Source organism: Lytechinus pictus, chromosome 7 (assembly GCF_037042905.1).
Source record: "Lytechinus pictus isolate F3 Inbred chromosome 7, Lp3.0, whole genome shotgun sequence".
Classification (NCBI taxonomy): Eukaryota; Metazoa; Echinodermata; class Echinoidea; order Temnopleuroida; family Toxopneustidae; genus Lytechinus; species Lytechinus pictus.
The window spans coordinates 37,674,072-37,692,641 of record NC_087251.1 but is presented as its reverse complement, the minus strand read 5'-3'; the positions used below and the strand labels follow the sequence as shown (position 1 = coordinate 37,692,641).

At 36.7% G+C, this 18,570-nt stretch overlaps 1 protein-coding gene across 3 annotated transcripts in view; it reads right to left on the bottom strand.

Moving 5' to 3' along the window:
• LOC129264429 (transcriptional-regulating factor 1-like) overlaps window positions 1–18,208 on the bottom strand; it is a 51,928-nt gene extending 33,720 nt beyond the window's left edge. For 2 of the 3 annotated variants that reach the window (XR_010294216.1, XM_064102615.1), the window contains exons 1-2: window positions 17,425–18,208; window positions 8,383–8,647 (exon numbers count right to left, since the gene is read on the bottom strand). Coding sequence is in view for 2 of the 3 variants with exons in the window: in XM_064102615.1 (XP_063958685.1) it covers window positions 8,383–8,647; window positions 17,425–17,461 (302 nt within the window). In the remaining variant the exon portion in view is untranslated. The remainder of the gene's footprint in view (window positions 1–8,382; window positions 8,648–17,424) is intronic. The other variant, XM_064102616.1, reaches the window with a different exon arrangement.
• Window positions 18,209–18,570: the final 362 nt, after the last annotated feature.

Genomic DNA, 18,570 nt, shown 5'->3' with positions numbered 1-18,570 from the left:
AATTATTACATGAAATGAGAGGAACTTACAAACATTTGGAAGGTAAAAGAGGAAAGTTGCATTCATAAGAAACAAAATGAAATAACACCAGGGCCCGTCTTACAAAGAGTTACGATTGATCCAATCAAACGTAACTATGAAAATCCATCAGTGTCATAATTTTTTCTACACAAAATTTGCAATATGTCCTTTGTAAACAAAGGAGAGCACACCAAATTGTCAAGAAATCAATGAATTTATGGATATACATTTGTATCTAGATTTATTTTTCAACAAACATGCATTATATATGTTGAATTTGCTGGCTTTCCATAGTTGGGATTGATTGGATCAATCTCAACTCTATGTAAGATGGGGCCCTGGAATTAAATGAATTGAAGGCCATATGCCCCTTTCACTGGCATTAAAAGTATTGTGTCCTTTGAATTGAAATTTTAAATAATTTCCTATTCATGATGTAATAAAAAAATGTACCCTTTTGGTATTCCTTTCCCTTGAACCAGTAACATTACATACATGTAAAAATTTTCTACCATGTTAAGTGTTTTATTACAGAAGCGGAAAAGAAATGATTCAGTTTGATTTTTCTTCCAAAATGAATGTCTGCTCCCTGAGAAGAATCACATGAAATCATGCATCTTCCCGAACGGGAGGGAGGGGGGCGGGCAAGTTTTGTAAGACATCTCTGAATCGGCATTGATCTCTGTATCAAATTTGGATGGATAGGGAAGAACAAAGCGGGCATGGGATAGGTAACGATATTCCATATCAATTATTAAGCCCTATCTATGGGAAAAGGCCTAATTTTACTCATTTTACCTACGGATGTGCCTACACTTTACTGTATCCCGGTATCAATTACCACTCTGATATCCTGGGCAGTTGTGGGCAATTCCAGAAAAATATGTACGTCCGACCCCCTACATGTGGGACTTCATGAAATTTTTTGTCTCTGATTTCTTGTTATTTTGACAGTCTGTAATGTTCTCTAATTGACCATGACTTGGTCAGTTTATGAAGTGAAGTATGACTTGAGAAAAATGGGGGTCGGACGTACAAAAAGGTTGATCATTTTATGGAATTCCCTTGTACTTAATGAAGCAGGATGTCTGTAAAAGATAGTGTTGGATTTAGATTGTACACTAATGATCTTCATTGATTGCATCATAAACCTGCATGTTGATTACACACTGCATCCTGGGATATTACTGATAACAATGAAATGCCCTTTTGGTCCATCGTTAGCAGAAGATAACAGAACTTGCCTTTTGTATTTTTCTTCATTATTTTTCATAACTAAGATGAAGGTTGAACAGGATGTAAGAGATCCATTGAAATTACCACGGGCCAGTAATCAGGTTTTTGAATTGTACAGGAAAAATATGCCGTATTCAGTGTCAAAATATAGCTTGATCTTTAAATGGGGTAGTAAAAAGTTAATTTGTAAATTGATTTTCTTTTGTATTCTCTCTCTCTTTTTCGTTAAAGCATTGCTCTCCAAGTGAATATTGGGAATCTTCACACCCGGGGATTTTCCCCTTTTTTTTTGGGGGGGGGAGGGGGGGCTTAGAGCATTTTGCCTCTGAAATGAATTTAAAAAATAAGAAAATAAATTCCCATTCACTGCAATGTTACAGCTTGTTCAATGTTGCTGGTTTCGGCAGGTTGTGAAAATAAGCCCCCCAATTTTTTTTTTTAAATGCCTGCTTATCATTAAATGGGTAAACTTAAGGGTCTAAAAGTAAAACCAACAGAAAAACACGAAATAAAAATAAAATGAATGAAGAAATATTCACCCCATGATCTGCGCAAGATTTCAGACTTAGGTCAAACACAACATGACAGGAAGGAAAGAAAGAACAACAGCGTCAACGAAAGAGAGGATGTTGTATTCTTCCATGTCCGGCATATCATCTGAAGACTGAATTTGTCTAGACCTTTATGCACAAGGTCTATGAACGGTACTACTAACATTCAAATGATTCAGCTACATGGTTTGAAGAATGGTAGATGACTAGTTATGTGTGATACGGTATATATACATGTCCCAAATGACATGAATTCACATTGACTTCATCAATAATTGGCGTGAGTCAGAAAAGGTGACATCACACTTGGATCATTTTAAGGATGGGTTTCTAACACTGTATGAATCATCAGAGAAAGGAGAGGAAAAAATTCATCCTCTTGACAAGAAGGTAGCATATTTGGTCATCTTGCCACCATCATCTTGAATCTGTTCCTAGCTTGCAATATCTTCTGACCAGCTCCTCACTTCATTATTCATTCGAAGGGGGAGTTCACCCCGATGATACATTGGTTTTAATGAATGCAGAAGAATGAGAAATATATTAGTGAAAGTTGAATAAATATCCATTAAAAAAAATAATGGAGTTAAAAATTCTAAAATTTTATGGTTTTGTGATATCAGGATCAACTCATCTACATGTCATATATGATTTTTTTTTTCACATAAAAAAACAACGTGAATGAAATGGTTATTACAAGATATATAAGGAGCTGCTTGCATATGATATCATAAAATGAAATTAAAATTCACATCTTGCTAATTCTTTAGTGGATTTTCTACTTCAATTTAAACAAAAATCCTCAGGTGAACTTCCTCTTTATCTAACAAATCATGCCACATTGCCTATTCAATTTAGTAATTTTTCCTTTGTCACACAAACAGAAAGAAATTAACTAATAATTCACAATCGTCCACTATACAATAATAGATAAAACCCTCTCTTCTCTGAATTTTCTTTAAAAAAATTAGATATTTTAATGGTCCTACTGTACAAAGCGAAAATTGCATTAACATCTAACTAACCTACATGATATGTCCATGTATACCTTCAGTAGAATTTGGTCTACTGCAGCCATTTAACCTTGAAGGACATTTATATTTTCTGTGCCATGTTGCATTACATTTACAGTTACTATTTATATCAACTTTGCCATGCAATGGTAACTACCATGGTAATATTGCTCAACAAAATCCAGAATTCCATGAAAGATAACATTGGATGGCAAAGTTACTACAATGTTAACTTCCACGGAACAGGGCAATAGTCTAGTTACTCCAGGAGTTCTGACACCCACACCAGTTCAATATCACGTCAACTTTACCATACTGATAACATGATGAGTGCTTCTCAGGGTATCTATCAGGACACGTCAGCCATCTGGTTCTCTCTCTCCCTGACAAGTTACTTGGTGGTAGTACCATCAATATACGGAAGCTCATCAGAAATTTCAGAACACAGCAACTAGGTCGGTCAGTTGCTTTTTAAACAAACTTCCAGTGACCCCTGGCTGTAGGCCTCTTGCACAGTGCCACTGAATAGAGCCCAAACAATTGCAAGGCAGCTCAATAATTCAGAAAATCAATATGGCGAGTGTCGTGGGAAGTGCTACAAGTTGGCCTACAATCACTATCCCTGATGTTTGTCAATCACACAGCGACTTTAGGTGGAATCATATCTCACTGCCTTATCCGCAAATACCCTATTTCCTTTATTTTAGAACCGGATTTAAGCTTGGTGACCTCACATGCTAATTCTATAGATCCCATAGAGAATGCACCAACCATAGAGTTATTAATACACATCTTTCTTTCATAGTATTCAATGTGTTGATAAGTTTAACTTTACTTTGTTGACTAGATCCCCTAACTTTGCTTGATTATCATATACCAGAGTGCTAATGTCGAACAAAAAATTTAATCAAAATAATTCAGGCTTGCTTTAAATCATATTCAATTCATAAAAAGAAAACATACTTTTCCTGGTGTAGCTAACAAAGGAAACAACATGTGGGACAACACAATAAAAGGACAGGCGTTTTTCAGTAATTTTCTGATCTTCATTTGCTCCTTACTCTGTTAATTTTACATTTCCTGAAAAAATTGTTTGGCATGTATCAGTTATCTAATTATGTGTATGTTTTGTTCAATTCTGTGTACATTTAATTTACTAATATTACCACTTGCGCATACTAGAGTTAATCTTTATTATGTCTACTTCACAAACAGACATTTTAAAAAGGCAGCAGTAGAGCATCAATTTGCTTTTCACCTATAGATACAATAACCTTCAGCCAAATCAACAGATGGGTATTCTGTCTATCTTCTTGATACAGATTCTACAGTATAAAGATGAGTTGGTTCCAATTTTGTGATAGGGCCTTCTCGTTGCCATGTTGGAGCATCTCCTGTGGAAATTTTCACGAAACAATTAGAGATTTTCATTGACTATTTGTTATAAGCTACTGAAATCATAGCATCTGGTTGGTTACAGCGGACCTTCCCTGATGTTATTAAGAATATGCCTGAATGAACTGTCCCATATCTTTATAGGTGCATGCCCAAATATATCTCAGCCTTCAGCTCAACAAACAAAACTGGTAAATAAAAACTAGGTATTCCAAAGTAGAGCATATCGATGGTCTGAATGGTCTGTGATGTGCCAATCCAAGAGTGCCTGAATACTCACAAAACTATGCTATTGGTGTCCAAAAGATCTGCACCCATTTTTTTTTAAATGATAATGAAAGCTGAGGGCCGGGGTGGGGGCAAGGGGACTTTCTGTCAGCGAATCAACAACAATATATGGAATGATTTTTCAATGAATTCTTTTAAATTAATTGGGAAAGCTTAAAGATATTAGGGCCAATATGAAGCCAAAGGAAAGTTTGAGGAACATACTATCTTATGTCACGCTTCGAGACAGACTAAACTAATACGCATCAATACCGAACAAGGCTTTAGTAAAGTCATCCTTTCAAACCAATAAAGAGGGGGGATTTCTCATTAATCATCTACCAGATGTAAAAAGCCCAGGTAGGCTCAAAGGCTCTTTGCATCTCCTCTGGATTGATTGATACACTTCACCAGGTTTTTCTCTATCCCAGGGTTCATCAATGTGCTATTGTTACAACGCTGAAAAGATGTTATGTAATGCTCCCATCCAGAATACTTCCCAAGATCCAGGCATTCTCTGATCCAGGTCTGCACGATAATACAGGCCTGCTTCAAGCCAAGCATCAGACTTGGAGATAATGAACAGATTAAAGGAGAATGAAACTCTTGGAGCAAGTTAGCTTTTATGAAAGCAGAAAAATCAAAGAATAAGATCAACAAAACTTTGAGTAAAATAGGACTAGCAATAAAAGAGTTATGAGCATTTGAATGTCGAGATCACTAATGCTATGGAGATCCTCCCATTGGCAATGCGACCAAGATCTGTGATGTCACACACGTACAACTCTCCCATTCGGACACTGAAAATATACCCCAAAACATCTCTTTTTGCTCATTCTAATCATATGACAAACGATTCATCAATGATATAATGTTGTGAAACCTCTGTACTTGTCATCTCATAAAGAAAACACCTAACATTGTGATAGACTCTATAAAAGTGAGAATATAAGTGAAATAAGTACTAAAGTAATGAGGGAGTTGTACGTGTGTGATATCACAGATCTTGGTCGCATTGCCGATGGGAGGATCTACATGGCACTAGTGATCTCAATATTCAAATGCTCATAACTTTCTTATTATTTATTCAATCTTCCTCAAACTTTCAACAATATGTTTCTTTGATTTTTCTCTTTAATATGGATTCAGCTAGTTTCAAGGGTTTCATTCTCCTTTAAGTATGGAGAGTACAGGTCAACTATAGATGCATATGACTTTAATAACTTATGGCAGCCATAACTTGGGGCTGCCCAAAGGAAAAGAGTACTTCCAATGGGTTATACAATACGTGAGGTGTTTTGCTATGTCAGAGCAAGAATTCTATTTGTTACGCATAGGTCCTACTTGAAGTCTTCAGTTAGAATTTACCATAACATCCAAACTGAATTGGTTCGTACCTCAAGTACAAGGGCTTAATTCAAAATGATCACTTTCTCTTCACAAATAGAACCAAGAATACCATTGACAATTAAATCTATAATTGATATTTCATGCACATCCAGATGTTATGCATAAGTCCATTACCCCTTTCAAGATGTGAACACCTTTTCACAGTAAACACCATTTCACATCATATAACTATGTGTCAATGAAAAACAAGTGATTGGAAGATCTACGTGAACAAGTTGACCCAAGTTCACTGTGACTATTTACATTCTTTATTTACCACTTACTACAATCTGATTAAAAGTAGATCACTGCATGTCTGGCCCAGGCAAAGGCAAGTAGATCACCATTGTTTGGGTAATATGATTTGATACACATTTCAGCACTCCTGGCCACTGCATAGTGCTTACTCCTTGACCACATGAATTTGTCCTTGTCTGGGATTGCAGCCCAGCAGGATTATCAGCCAGAGAGAAAGGAGGCTGACCTGGGTCAAACCTGAATACAATCCCAGCGTGTAGGATGTGGAAACAACCAGGCCAGGCTGGTGTTTTGTTCCCAGATTGACCCACTTTTGACCTGTATTTGACCATTGGAAATGGGAGGTGTAAATAGGAAGTGTGGCATGTACACAGACTATCTACAGCAAACGGGCAGTCTATTCTCCTCTCCGTGAATGATATTGAATGTTGAGAGAATAAAGAGAGACTAACCAGCTTTACTAAGATTTTCTAATTATAGACATGGTAGTACTGATATGAGGTATGTTTATTATACATAAGCCTGAATCAGTTATTATATTTGATATTGAATTTGCATACATTTCTGCCTCTGGCAATCTTTGAGAATACTACCCAGAATGGTTATCAATTAGGCATAATCCCTAGACTAATTTGAAAAAACAATTCTGATTAGTTCGTAATCAGTCTACTGAGCAAAATGCACATACAACGATGATCTTGATAGGCCATTTCATTTAGTTGGTTGTAATTTTTTTTTTTTTAATGGGAGGGGATCAAATCTGTATTGAATTCGAATACTGTATAAAAGTATAACGGTATTGCACTTAATTTATAACTGCAAATTTATGCAGATGAAAAGGTTGTAAACAAAAAATTTAGGCAACGATGCACATGTATGCATTTTTCATTAATCAGATAAAATACCAATTAAGATCTGAGCACTCAAATATGCTTTTCACACTGCATTTCCTTAACCCCATACTATCCTTAACCCCGGACTTTCCTTAACCCTATAGCACCTACAGATTCCTATGCATAATGGCAATTACTCACTGGAGGAAACAATAAAACTGGTAATAAGTAGGCATTGTTCCAAACAAATTGAAATATTTTTTTATAAATTTACTTTTGTTCATTACAAGTTATATTTATTTTGTAGCATAGGAACTGTTGAATAGAATGGTACATGGCAAAGTTCAATCAGATGTACGAATATTGACCTTTGACAATCGTTTGCAGAGCGAGAAGAAAAAAAGAAAAAAGTTCGGGTTTCAGCCGCCCCAGTCCCACGCCTTCAAAAAAATGTAAAGTATCACTGACAGAATACTAAAGTTTTCGCCAAATCTTGGATCAAATATGTCAAAAATTAATTCCAACTCACATCTAGATGTCACTCTGTGTGATATCCAACGTTTTGATGAACATATAGCAAGGCCCGAGCTTCTTCGGCGAAGTAAGTGGTTTTCCGAGACATGGACGCAGCCATCTTTGCTGAGATCGACTGCGCAACAGTCTGGAACTTGCTACACACCGATGCATGTCAATCGGTTTTTCTCTATTATACTCAATAGGAGCATACACTTATCTATGCAGATCTATGTAGCAGCCAACCTATACGGTATGCACACGCAATATTACCACGGTAAATCATAGACAAGAGATACTATAGCGCAAAGAAAACGTACGGGCGGTTAAGTGTGTAATAGGAAGGGCGGTCTCGGGGGGTTCAGGTGCTAAAGGGTTAACCCCATACTGTCTTTTTTGTTTCACACTGTCTTTCTTAACCCCATACATGTACTATTTGCTTAGCCGTGGCTGACGCTTTAATCCTGACTATCGCACAGCTCATGAATATTGATGATTTTGCTACACAGAGCGTGATTACTGTGCAATTTCGACTTCTGTGATTGACTAATGCTTAGCCCCAATTTTCCTCAGCAAAGGTTTGGTTCACACTGCATCTCTTACCAGCACAATAAGCGGGCTTACCACAATAAGCCGGCTAACCCTGCTTTTTTTGCAGAGCCAGATAGTATTGTACTATTTACCGTGCTAGCCCACTTTTACCCTGGGAAATTGGTGGGGCTAAGACCCCCCCCCCCCCTTAGCCCCACCAGTTTCCCCGGGGTTAAGGAAAATATGTGCAGTGTGAAAAGCATATTAGGGTCTGCTGCCTCAAAGTAGGTCACTGCATAAACTATACACAAATCAATTGGTATCAATTCTTGGAAAAGAAATTAATCAACATGTGGGGAGTACGCGTAGACTTACAAGTGATCTTGCCGTTTGAAGCTCTTGGCACACAGGATACACTTATGCCTGCGTTCATTGCTGTGGATGAGTTTGTGCTTGGCTAGGGCACTGGAGCTGCCAAAGACCTTGCCACATGTAGGACACGGCTGCTGGTAGCGATGACCTGGTGCTCCGGTCACCTTAGGTCTCCCTTTCCTGGACCGTGGCTGGGAGGCTACTATCGGAGCTTCACCCAGTGGACCATTGTTGTTGCCTGGCTGGGGTGGACCTGCCACATCCAGACCTATAATGGAATTCAAAAGAAGAAAATATATAACATCATCTACTGTAAATATATACACCTGATTGATTAACATTTGTGGGTCACATGATATCCTGGAAAGGTGTGTTAGCTTTGTCAGTAGAGTGGAGGTTTCACAATGCAAAGGCAGACCTGCCAACCTCTGGAAATGAAAAATTGTATTCTGTGATAAAAAAAATGTATTTTTTCCCAAAAAAGTGTATTTCATAATAAAATGCGTGGCCCACTCGCTCATCGCGGCGCTCAAGCTGCATGCAAGCTAAAATGCGCACTGCTCTTGCAGATGAAAAAAAAACATTGAAACATGTGTATATCTCACCCTGGTTTCAACAAAATGATTTAAAAAAAAACAAGTTACCTGAAATTATATTGTTCTCATAACCATATTTGTGTAAGTTTTATGAAATAGAGACATATAGAGAGGATTTTTCTCAATAAATTATGATTTTGTAAAAAAATAAAAAATAACAAAAACATATTTTTTACAGAAAAATCGTACTGCCATATTTCGGTTGCAAAAACGTACTAATTACGCCAAAAACGTACTGGTTGGCAGGTCTGCAAAGGCCTGGGTTTGATTCCTATTTGGTATGAAACTAGGCCTAGGGCAATATGGGGAGGCAATAATCCTCAAGTAATAGGTCCTTCGGAAAGGACCTCAAGCCCTAGGCCCTCTGATTGCCTGCTGATAGCATTAGCAATCATGTAAAAAAATCACCACCATCACGAAAGTAAAAAATCTTTGAAGTAGAAAACATGTAAGCCGACTAGGCCAATAGATTTCCTCAAACGATTCAGTTTTTCCAAATAAATTTGACAAAGTTTTGAGTTAGCAAACTTGATAGTTAATGTAATGAGCTAATGCATCATGAGCTCAACATGAATGGCAACTGTGTTTGGAGTAAAAACTTTTTAGGGAATAAACATTAATGTCACAAAATGCGAACTGATCTACATGTACATCTGGATCACATGGTAATGTCATGTCCAAGCAAGTTCAGTATCAAGGTCAAATGCTTAAATGCCGAGTTTGGCTGGAGCCCAAGCATAGTTTAAATTTGCATACAAATATTATGGTACCTTCTATTAAAATGGACCTTGGATTACCCAGAAAGTAGTAGATTTTTCTACTGCAAGTTTTATTATCATCCTTAAGAATAGGAAACAAAGGCTTACTGTTCCATCAAACAAAGTCACATAATTACAAAAATAGTAAATGCAACTCTTTGAAATCAATCGAAGAATAATAACTTTAAAATTTTGATATAAACATACAATTAATAAGATCTACATGTATAGCCTTTGTGACAGAAGTATGACCTTGACAAATTAGCTAGCAGCCCCAAAATATTTATCGATATTTTGTTTGTACACGTAGGGTGTGAGAGGAAGAAATTATAATTGGAAGTGTACTTCAGTCATATCAAAGAATCAAATGTTGGATCGTTTTATATTAATATCTATGCTTCTGAAAAAAAATCACAATTAAACAAAAAATAAAATGTTGATTTGTTTTATATTACTATCTATGCTTACAAAAAAAATCACAATTAAACAAAAAATTGATGTGCTTTGGAGTTCATACTGGGTTATCCTTCAAAGCCCACACTTAATTAGGTGATCAATAGTTTAATCTAAATAACGGAACATGAACAATATACATGTATACAGCACCTCAATGCAAAAAGCAAATGCATTTATAGAAAACCAATGTGCTACTAGTCAGAGTCTGCGGTACAGTCTAATACATGTAAATGGGTACGTGAAAATAGAAAACATTTTTGGTGGTTTATCAAACTTTGTAAATGTGTAGCTCAAGGCCACCAATCCTAAACTTCAATTGAAATGCAGCGACTTTGTGGTTTCCATCGTGGTATTCAGGAGATATGCAATTCAAGTTAATTGATCAAGCAAAGTAGAATCACTAACACAGGAATTCCTTTGAAAGGGTTTGTAGAGAAATTCATGAAAATGTCCAGAGTAAAACATAATCATGAATCATTTTGTTTAAACACAAATAAGCAATGAGTGTGCGATTGATAGATATATTGGACTATGGAGAGATCCATGCATTATTTTGCTTTGGAGAGAAATTATCAAAGGACAAGTCCACCTCAACAAAAAGTTGATTTGAGAAAAGGCCAACAAGCATATCGCTGAAAATTTCATCAAAATCGGATGTAAAATAAGAAAATTATGACATTTTAAAGTTTCACTTAATTTCACAAAAAAGTTTTATGCACACCCTGGTTGGTATGCAAATAAGGAGACTGATGATGTCATCCACTCACTATTTCTTTTGTATTTTATATGAAATATTTGAATTTTCTCCTCATTATCAAGTGAAACAACAAATTCCTCCCTGAACATGTGGAATTAGCATTGTTTGATACAATATGGTTCAGTCAAGTTGGTCCTTAAATCTGTCAAATCTGTAAAAAATGAAATATTGTAAAATTCAAACAATAAAAAACAAAAGAAATAGTGAGTGATGGACATCATCGACTGACTCATTTGCATGTCACTGAGTTGTGCATATATTTTGTGAAATATAAGCAAAGCTTTAAAATGCCGTAACTGTCTTATTTTACATCCGATTTTGATGAAATTTTCAACAACATAATGCTGGTCTAATTTTTCTTTATGAATTCAAATCAAAATTTTTCTGGGGTGGACTTGACCTTTAAAAATTGCAATGTTCTACATGTAACTTAGGAATACCAGCAGGCTAGTGAGGCTACATAGTATAACGAGTACAGAATATAATGATCATAAATATAATAAAGTGACTTACAAAGTGCCAAATCCACTTCGCAGTGTGCTAAATGCATATAGAATGAAAAAAAATATATATATATTTTTGAAGGACTCAATTGATGTCTTCAGGATGGCTATTCCATACAATCAGAATCTTCAATTCTTATTTTCATTTCAAATCTAGACTATAGAAAGATATGAAAATCAGTTTGTTGGGGTTTTTAAAATCAGATATTGGACGTATTACTTTAAATAGCTTGTTTATGAACATATACATTAGAGAATAATAGGAGTGTACAGTATCAGATCAAGAACCTTTTCCCTGATGAGAGGCTTAGAGAGAGAAAAAAATTTCCACAAACAAGAATACCACTTCCAACCAAATCTACATTACTGACGTGTACGTTTGACATACAAAACATGCATTTTATTCCATGAAATTCTGCATCAAGAAAGAAAAAAAAATTAAGCCCCTGCACTCATTTTACAACTAACAAGCATGCACCTTGCCATTTGCCATACGCCTACGACTTTGTCTGGCCTTTTGTTTAATATTGGCAACTTTCCCAGGCCAGCCCCATTTGGTTTCAACTTGAAGCAGATAATTTAAAGTCTGTGAAGAGAATACATGCACATGACATACTGTTGGGAGAAAGAACACCATCAATATAACACAGAGGAGAACTACCTGTAAGAAAAAAACTTCTCTTGTGGTTCTACATTGTGGATCACATGTGTTCAGGACAGGAAGTCGCACCATATTGTGTAGAATTGAAGGTAAAACCTATTTCATAATTGGGGTTGAGCCACGTCAGAAATTTTTCTTTCTGGATTCCGATGGTGTTTTACCAGTTGGAATCCAGTGTTCCTATTAAATGACGAATGTCAGGACTTTGAAAATATTTTAATTAAAATTTATTAAAAGTCATGGATTTTATGTTCCACACAACTAAAATTACTACTAATTGAATAATATAGACTTGTGAACTTTCATTCAGGAAATCAAAAGCTGGAAGTATGATTAGCATGTTGCATTTTTTTGTCTGAAGTCCCTGAAGTCTCCTGTACGCCCACGTCTCTCGCATAAAGAAGACTTCCATTATGTACTATTTTGACAGTTCTACGCCAGCACAAACAGGGAAGAAAATTTGACCCAACCAGTCTGCAAAATAGACCATGTCACGTATTATGAGAATGTTTAATTCAAATTATTTTTCCATCCTCAAGCAAGGCTAGCTTTGTGAAGATTTGCTTAATCTGTTGGGTATCTATTACTTACAAATGGTATATACGTATTTCCTCTGCCCTGAAGTAGGGAGAAAAAAAAACACAAAACAAGCTTGATTACTTTTTCATTCAAGTAAACCACCATACCATTTATTTCCAAAAGATTAGTTGGTGCTGTCTAATACCTTGGTCACATTTGTTCTACGGCGGCCGTACGGCGAGTCGAGAACAGCCGTTTTAACATTTGTTTGTCCAACTATATATAGGTGGTTTGACTTAAAATTAATAAAACGGCTGTTTTCGACTCGCCATACGGCCGCCGTAGAGCAAATGTGACCAAGGTATTAATAATGGGCCAAAAATAATAAGGGACTTTTGGATTTTTATTTTACATGTGCAATAAATAAATACAATAAAAATACTAGCATTTGATCTGAAGGAAACCATACAAAATACCAGCAATTAAAGAATGAATGCAATTGAATTATTTTATTCACTGTTAACATGGAAAGAGTGGCATTGACAACCATTTCTTTTCAAACATACAAATTACATGTATAATCGGAGTATGATTCTTTGAAATGCCTGTTGTTTTATATTCCTCCATGTAACTCGTAACGGTGAGATTATAGTGAAATGGGTTTTATTGCATCTAACTTGTGGCTTGGAAGAGACCATTACATATCACACGGAAATTTCACCCTGAAGAAAAGTCTGTTGTAAAATAGAAAGATTTTTTTTTTTAAATTTTGGTGAAGGTTTGAGGAAAATCCATAAGAGATTAAGAAATTTTAAGATTTTCAATTATGGCACCACATACAAGCAGCTGCCCCATTAAGGCAAAGATTTAGATTTTTTAATTTATGATGACTAAACATTTTTCTTTCAGGAACAGGTGTGAAATATCTTGTCTGGTGATATACAGAGTACTGAAGGTAATACCATGGTCACATTTGTTCTACGGCGGCCGTACGGCGAGTCGAAAACGGCGGCCGTACGGCGAGTCGAAAACAGCCGTTTTAACATTTTTTGTCCAACTACATATAGGTGGTTTGAATCAAAATTAATAAAACGGCTGTTTTTGACTCGCCGTACGGCCGCCGTAGAGCAAATGTGACCAAGGTATAAAATCAAAATTATCTTTCATTTTTTTAATGATATTTCATTGATTTTTTTTACCATATATGTGGGGAAGCTGCTCACGTATGATGTCACAAATACAAATATAATAATTCTAATAATTTTTTAATGTTTGATAGATTTTCCTCAAACCACCAATATTTATGATTTATTTTTTTCTGCTATTTTTAAAACAAACTTTTTGTCAGGGTGAACTTGCCCTTTAATATATTTGTAGATGCAATCGGATGTGACTTAGTTTTCAAATCATGAAAGGGCGAGGACCAGAATAATTCACATTATCTGAGTCACTGGCAGATCCAGGGGGGGCACATGCCTGTCCCCCCCCCCTTTTGAGAAGCAAAATTAAAATTTGTAATGTAAAAATGCCATTAAAACAGAGGTGTGCCCCCTCTTTTGAAATTGAAGACTTTTTTTATTTTTTTTGCTTGTTAACTTTTTTGGGTTATGAAATATTCTTAATTTGTGGTTAAAACATTTTTTTTTTTGCGTGTCAAAATTTTCCTCCAAAAAATTTGCCCCCCCCCCCTTTTGGAACATCCTGGATCCGCCCCTGATCTGAGTCCCCTCCTTTAAGAAGAGCTTGAGCTGCACTCAATCCACACTCGATCTGCATCCAATCTCCCTTGTTTTTTAATTCATGAATGGGATTCTCAAATGATGCAGCTTAATCTGCAGAGAAAGGTCTTGTTTTCCAAGCACGTGCAAATCACTTACCATGATGATATTTTCTTTTTACCACACTTAATGAGGACTATTTCTAATAATGAGGACTATTTCTGATTTCATAAATGCATAATCCACATCCAATCCAGAATATGAGAGGGTAAATTTGTGAAAGGGGTTATCATGTTGATGTACACTGTCCCTCTCTAGATTCTAGGACAAGCATGTACGCTTTTTCAGAGAGTCCTACTTCAATTTCTATTTGGTTTATCAATGTAACTTACATGTACATTGTGTTTTGAGCTTCAATATAAATGATCTATGGAATGGTAAATTACTAAATTTGTTTGGGGTTTTATTGTGTTTTGCACTGAAAAGATTAAAAATGTCTAGATAAATATCACAATCATTATTTCACAAGGATCCCCCCCCCAAAAAAAAAATGGGGACATCCCCTTAAAATGACCCATATGAATAGAATTGCTCCTATATATCATACTATGTAAATATCATAATCATGTCTCATGTTTACTTTATAAGGATTCCCCCCTCCAAAAAAAAATAGTTCCCAAGTTAATATTACTTAATGTAGGTGAGGAACACCCCAATGCCACCAAAAGAAGTGTTAACATAGACATGGGGGGTGGTACATGTAGGTCTATAGTATATATGTAGTTACACACTACCCTATAAATTCCCGTTTTAGTGGCCGAGTACCATGATGAAATGTGTATCAGCCATGGCAACATTTTAGACAGTTTGAATGAGTCATCTCTTACATTTATAATGTTCAAATGGATGACAGCATAGACTGTACTATGGAACACCAAGTATAAAATGACAAGAGCCTCAAAATCAACAGAGATACCCAATTCAAACTTACTGTCTAGTTCATCACATGCACTGAACACAGAATTGCATGTATTGGACTATTTAAAAAAAGGCTTAGACCTTACATTTGAACCGATTTTTTTTTTATTTAGAAAAACTATCATTTTGAGACTCTTCTTCTGCTGGGAATTTTGAATGTTTTCAGGAATAAGAGACAAACAGGTGAAAAATGACCAATTAGGGGCAATTATTTAACAGATGCTGCCTATAGCCATTGTAATTGAGTATAAAGCCAAGCAAGAATGCAGTAAAGTAGACTTGAATGGAAAGTGAAAGTAAAAAAAATCTTCCTTCTGGAACAAAAGACTGTGGAGCAAGCAGAGTATAGGCTCAACTACGACTCTGCTACTCTACCCAAGGAGGTCACAATTTGATGCCCCTGTCCCACTTGTCTACAGATTATGTTTGATGTAGAGGAGGTAGTGAGGGGGGGTCAAGCTACGGTCAAACAGAGTTCAATGTACACGAATGTCCGCTATGCATGCACAAGGCAACTTCAATTACACAGCCCGACTTCCAATATTCACATAAAAGAAGCACCCACAGTAAAGAGCCATGTGCCAGCAAGTGTGTATACCGGCTCGAGCACGGCTTCAATCCACATGTCCAATGTGAACATGTATGAGGGAGACGTTCCCCCAGTGCTGAATTATGCATGTATGATGATGAGAGGAGCAAGCATGTGGCCGATAGATTGAGCATTGTTGGACTGACTCATCAGTTTCTTGGAAAAGCTGAGGCATGTATAATAGACCCTCTCTCTATTCAATAATGGACAAAGAGAGGGAATATTCATGAAATATCGCCCCTATCTCTTCTCAAAACCCATCTTTCCTTTCCATACATTACAACATCCATACAAAAAATAAAATGCATTTATCCCTGAAATGATGTTTCCTAGGAGATTTGGAAAGCATAGCAACTCCCCATGGCAGATCAGACTTCACAGCAGCTTGGCTCAGGGCGTTACACCCTGGTTTTACCACACAGAGGGACCAATCGGTTGGGGTCAGGCTTTGTGAACACAATGGAAAGAATGCAAATAGTTCAATCTGGGTTTTCGAATGAGCAGCCAGGCACCAATCCTATCTGCACCAGGTACCGACCTACTTTGTCTCTCTTTGTATATTTTGATAATGCAAGAATTCCATTGCTTATCTTCAATGTGACGACACGCATGCTTATCAAACTTTTTCCATTTCTTGGTTTCTAAACTTAACCAAAATTTCCATGCTAAACTTTGCTTGAATTTCATTTATTTGTTTTGAATAATCAAGTAGCTACATGTAACTAAACATAGGGCCTACTTGCACAATTACAATTTTTTGTGAAAAAAAATATGATTCAGTTTTCATTATAAGATTTGAATTAAATTTCAAAACAAAATACATGTAGGATAAGGGTTTATTGGGAGTGGGGGTTGTGTCCCCCCCCCCCAAAAAAAAAAGGAATAGAGGGTCTAAATAAAAACATTCAATTCTAATAAAACTGTAGTTTTATATAGAATAGAGAATTGTGTAGAAGAATACAGAATTGTATGTTGAATAATTACCCATATACATGGATCAGCAACATGAAGACATGGGCCCATTATGTACACAATAATGCATGTGACTGAGCCTTAATTACACAAAGGCTTTAAATAACCCAATTAAGGTAAACTCAAGCATTCCTTTACACAATAAAAAAAAACAAGATTAAACAGTTCCTATGGAATAGAGTCAATGAAGATGAAAGAAAGGGGAAAAAGAAAGCCATCTTGCTGTCCTTTCTTAGTTCCCACAATTGCTCTGTGTGAGGCAATATGGGTCGTACACCATAGATAACAAAAGGCATTGGAATGTGTGCTATTGCATGGTCATGAGTCATCTAAAAAATGGAAGTTGGCAGCTAACAAAGAAAGGTACCTTGCCAAATGAAAGGAAACCATGCTTGTTACATGATACACAGTTACAAGTATAGAGATTATGGCATGATCTATGCTAATTAATCTACGTACAGTCATCAAACATTTCCTACAATACACATCGTCTAAAAGCTCTATGAATAAAATACAAGGTCAGCTATCTATTGTTTACCTCGGCCTCGGGGCTGTATTCCATATAAAACTTCCATGCATAGGTAGGATTTCCTGAGCACTCACAAAGAAAGACACAAGATAATGCCACCAAACTAATCACTTTTTTCCAGAGAAGTCTCCACGATATGTTCAATCAGCACTAATGTAAGGCACAAAAGATGTTAGAGCGTGGTGGAGATGTGAGATAAAAGAGCTACATCATACAGAGAATCCAATGTTTACATGATGACTGGGCCTCCTACCCGGCAGGATGATCATGGTGGTAGATTTGAAGAGGGTTGTCTGTCTGACTGGCTGGCAGGCTACCTGGCAGTGATGAAACTTAAATACAGGACAATAATTTGCCTGGAAGAAAGTTGTCACTGGTTCCTACGCTTGGACAATTTCACAGAAATTACAAAAAAGCTCCGACCTTTCAGGAACGTACAGAAACACTGTCTCCAGTGTGAACTTGCTGGAAATCCTGGAAGTGTTGTTAGCAGGTCATGTAAACATCACCAAGGGTGTACTAGCAGTACCTGACACAGCCAGCTAGCCCTGAAAGCATGTGTGCTGGCTGGCACCAGTGTGTGTTTTGTGTATGTGTGTGTTCTCAAGCAAGGAGTTGATTCAAGAGCACAAGCTAATGAGTGGCACATATCTTGTGTTGTGTGACTATGAATGCAGGCTGCTGACAAAAAGTGCGTGGGCGCCCAGGCAGCTCAAGCAGTAGAGGCATTGGCTGTCAGACTCACCCAATGACGACATGGGTGAATGCTCTTGTAAACACAGCCAGCTCAGTGAGCTGCGTGAGCGAGCTGGCAGCCAGACATGTATAAAAAAAAAACATTCCCCTAAACATGTACCCTCCTTAGAAATTAATAAGTTGCTTCTAAAAGGTTGAATAATGAAAATGTTGAGCAAGAGTTGTAACACATGCATAATTAGCCAGACTATCGATTCCAGGGTCATGTGAATTATTCAACATCATGCAACAGACAAGCCTAGGTCAGCCATTGAGGCCCCTGGGTTTCAGGGCTAGCCAGGCATGGCAACACAGGCACGTATTAAACATAACAATTGACAATACACGCACCCTCAACCTGACAAGACAACCAAAATCAAATGTCTCCCTCTTGTGGTGTAAAGCTATATAACATTCAGT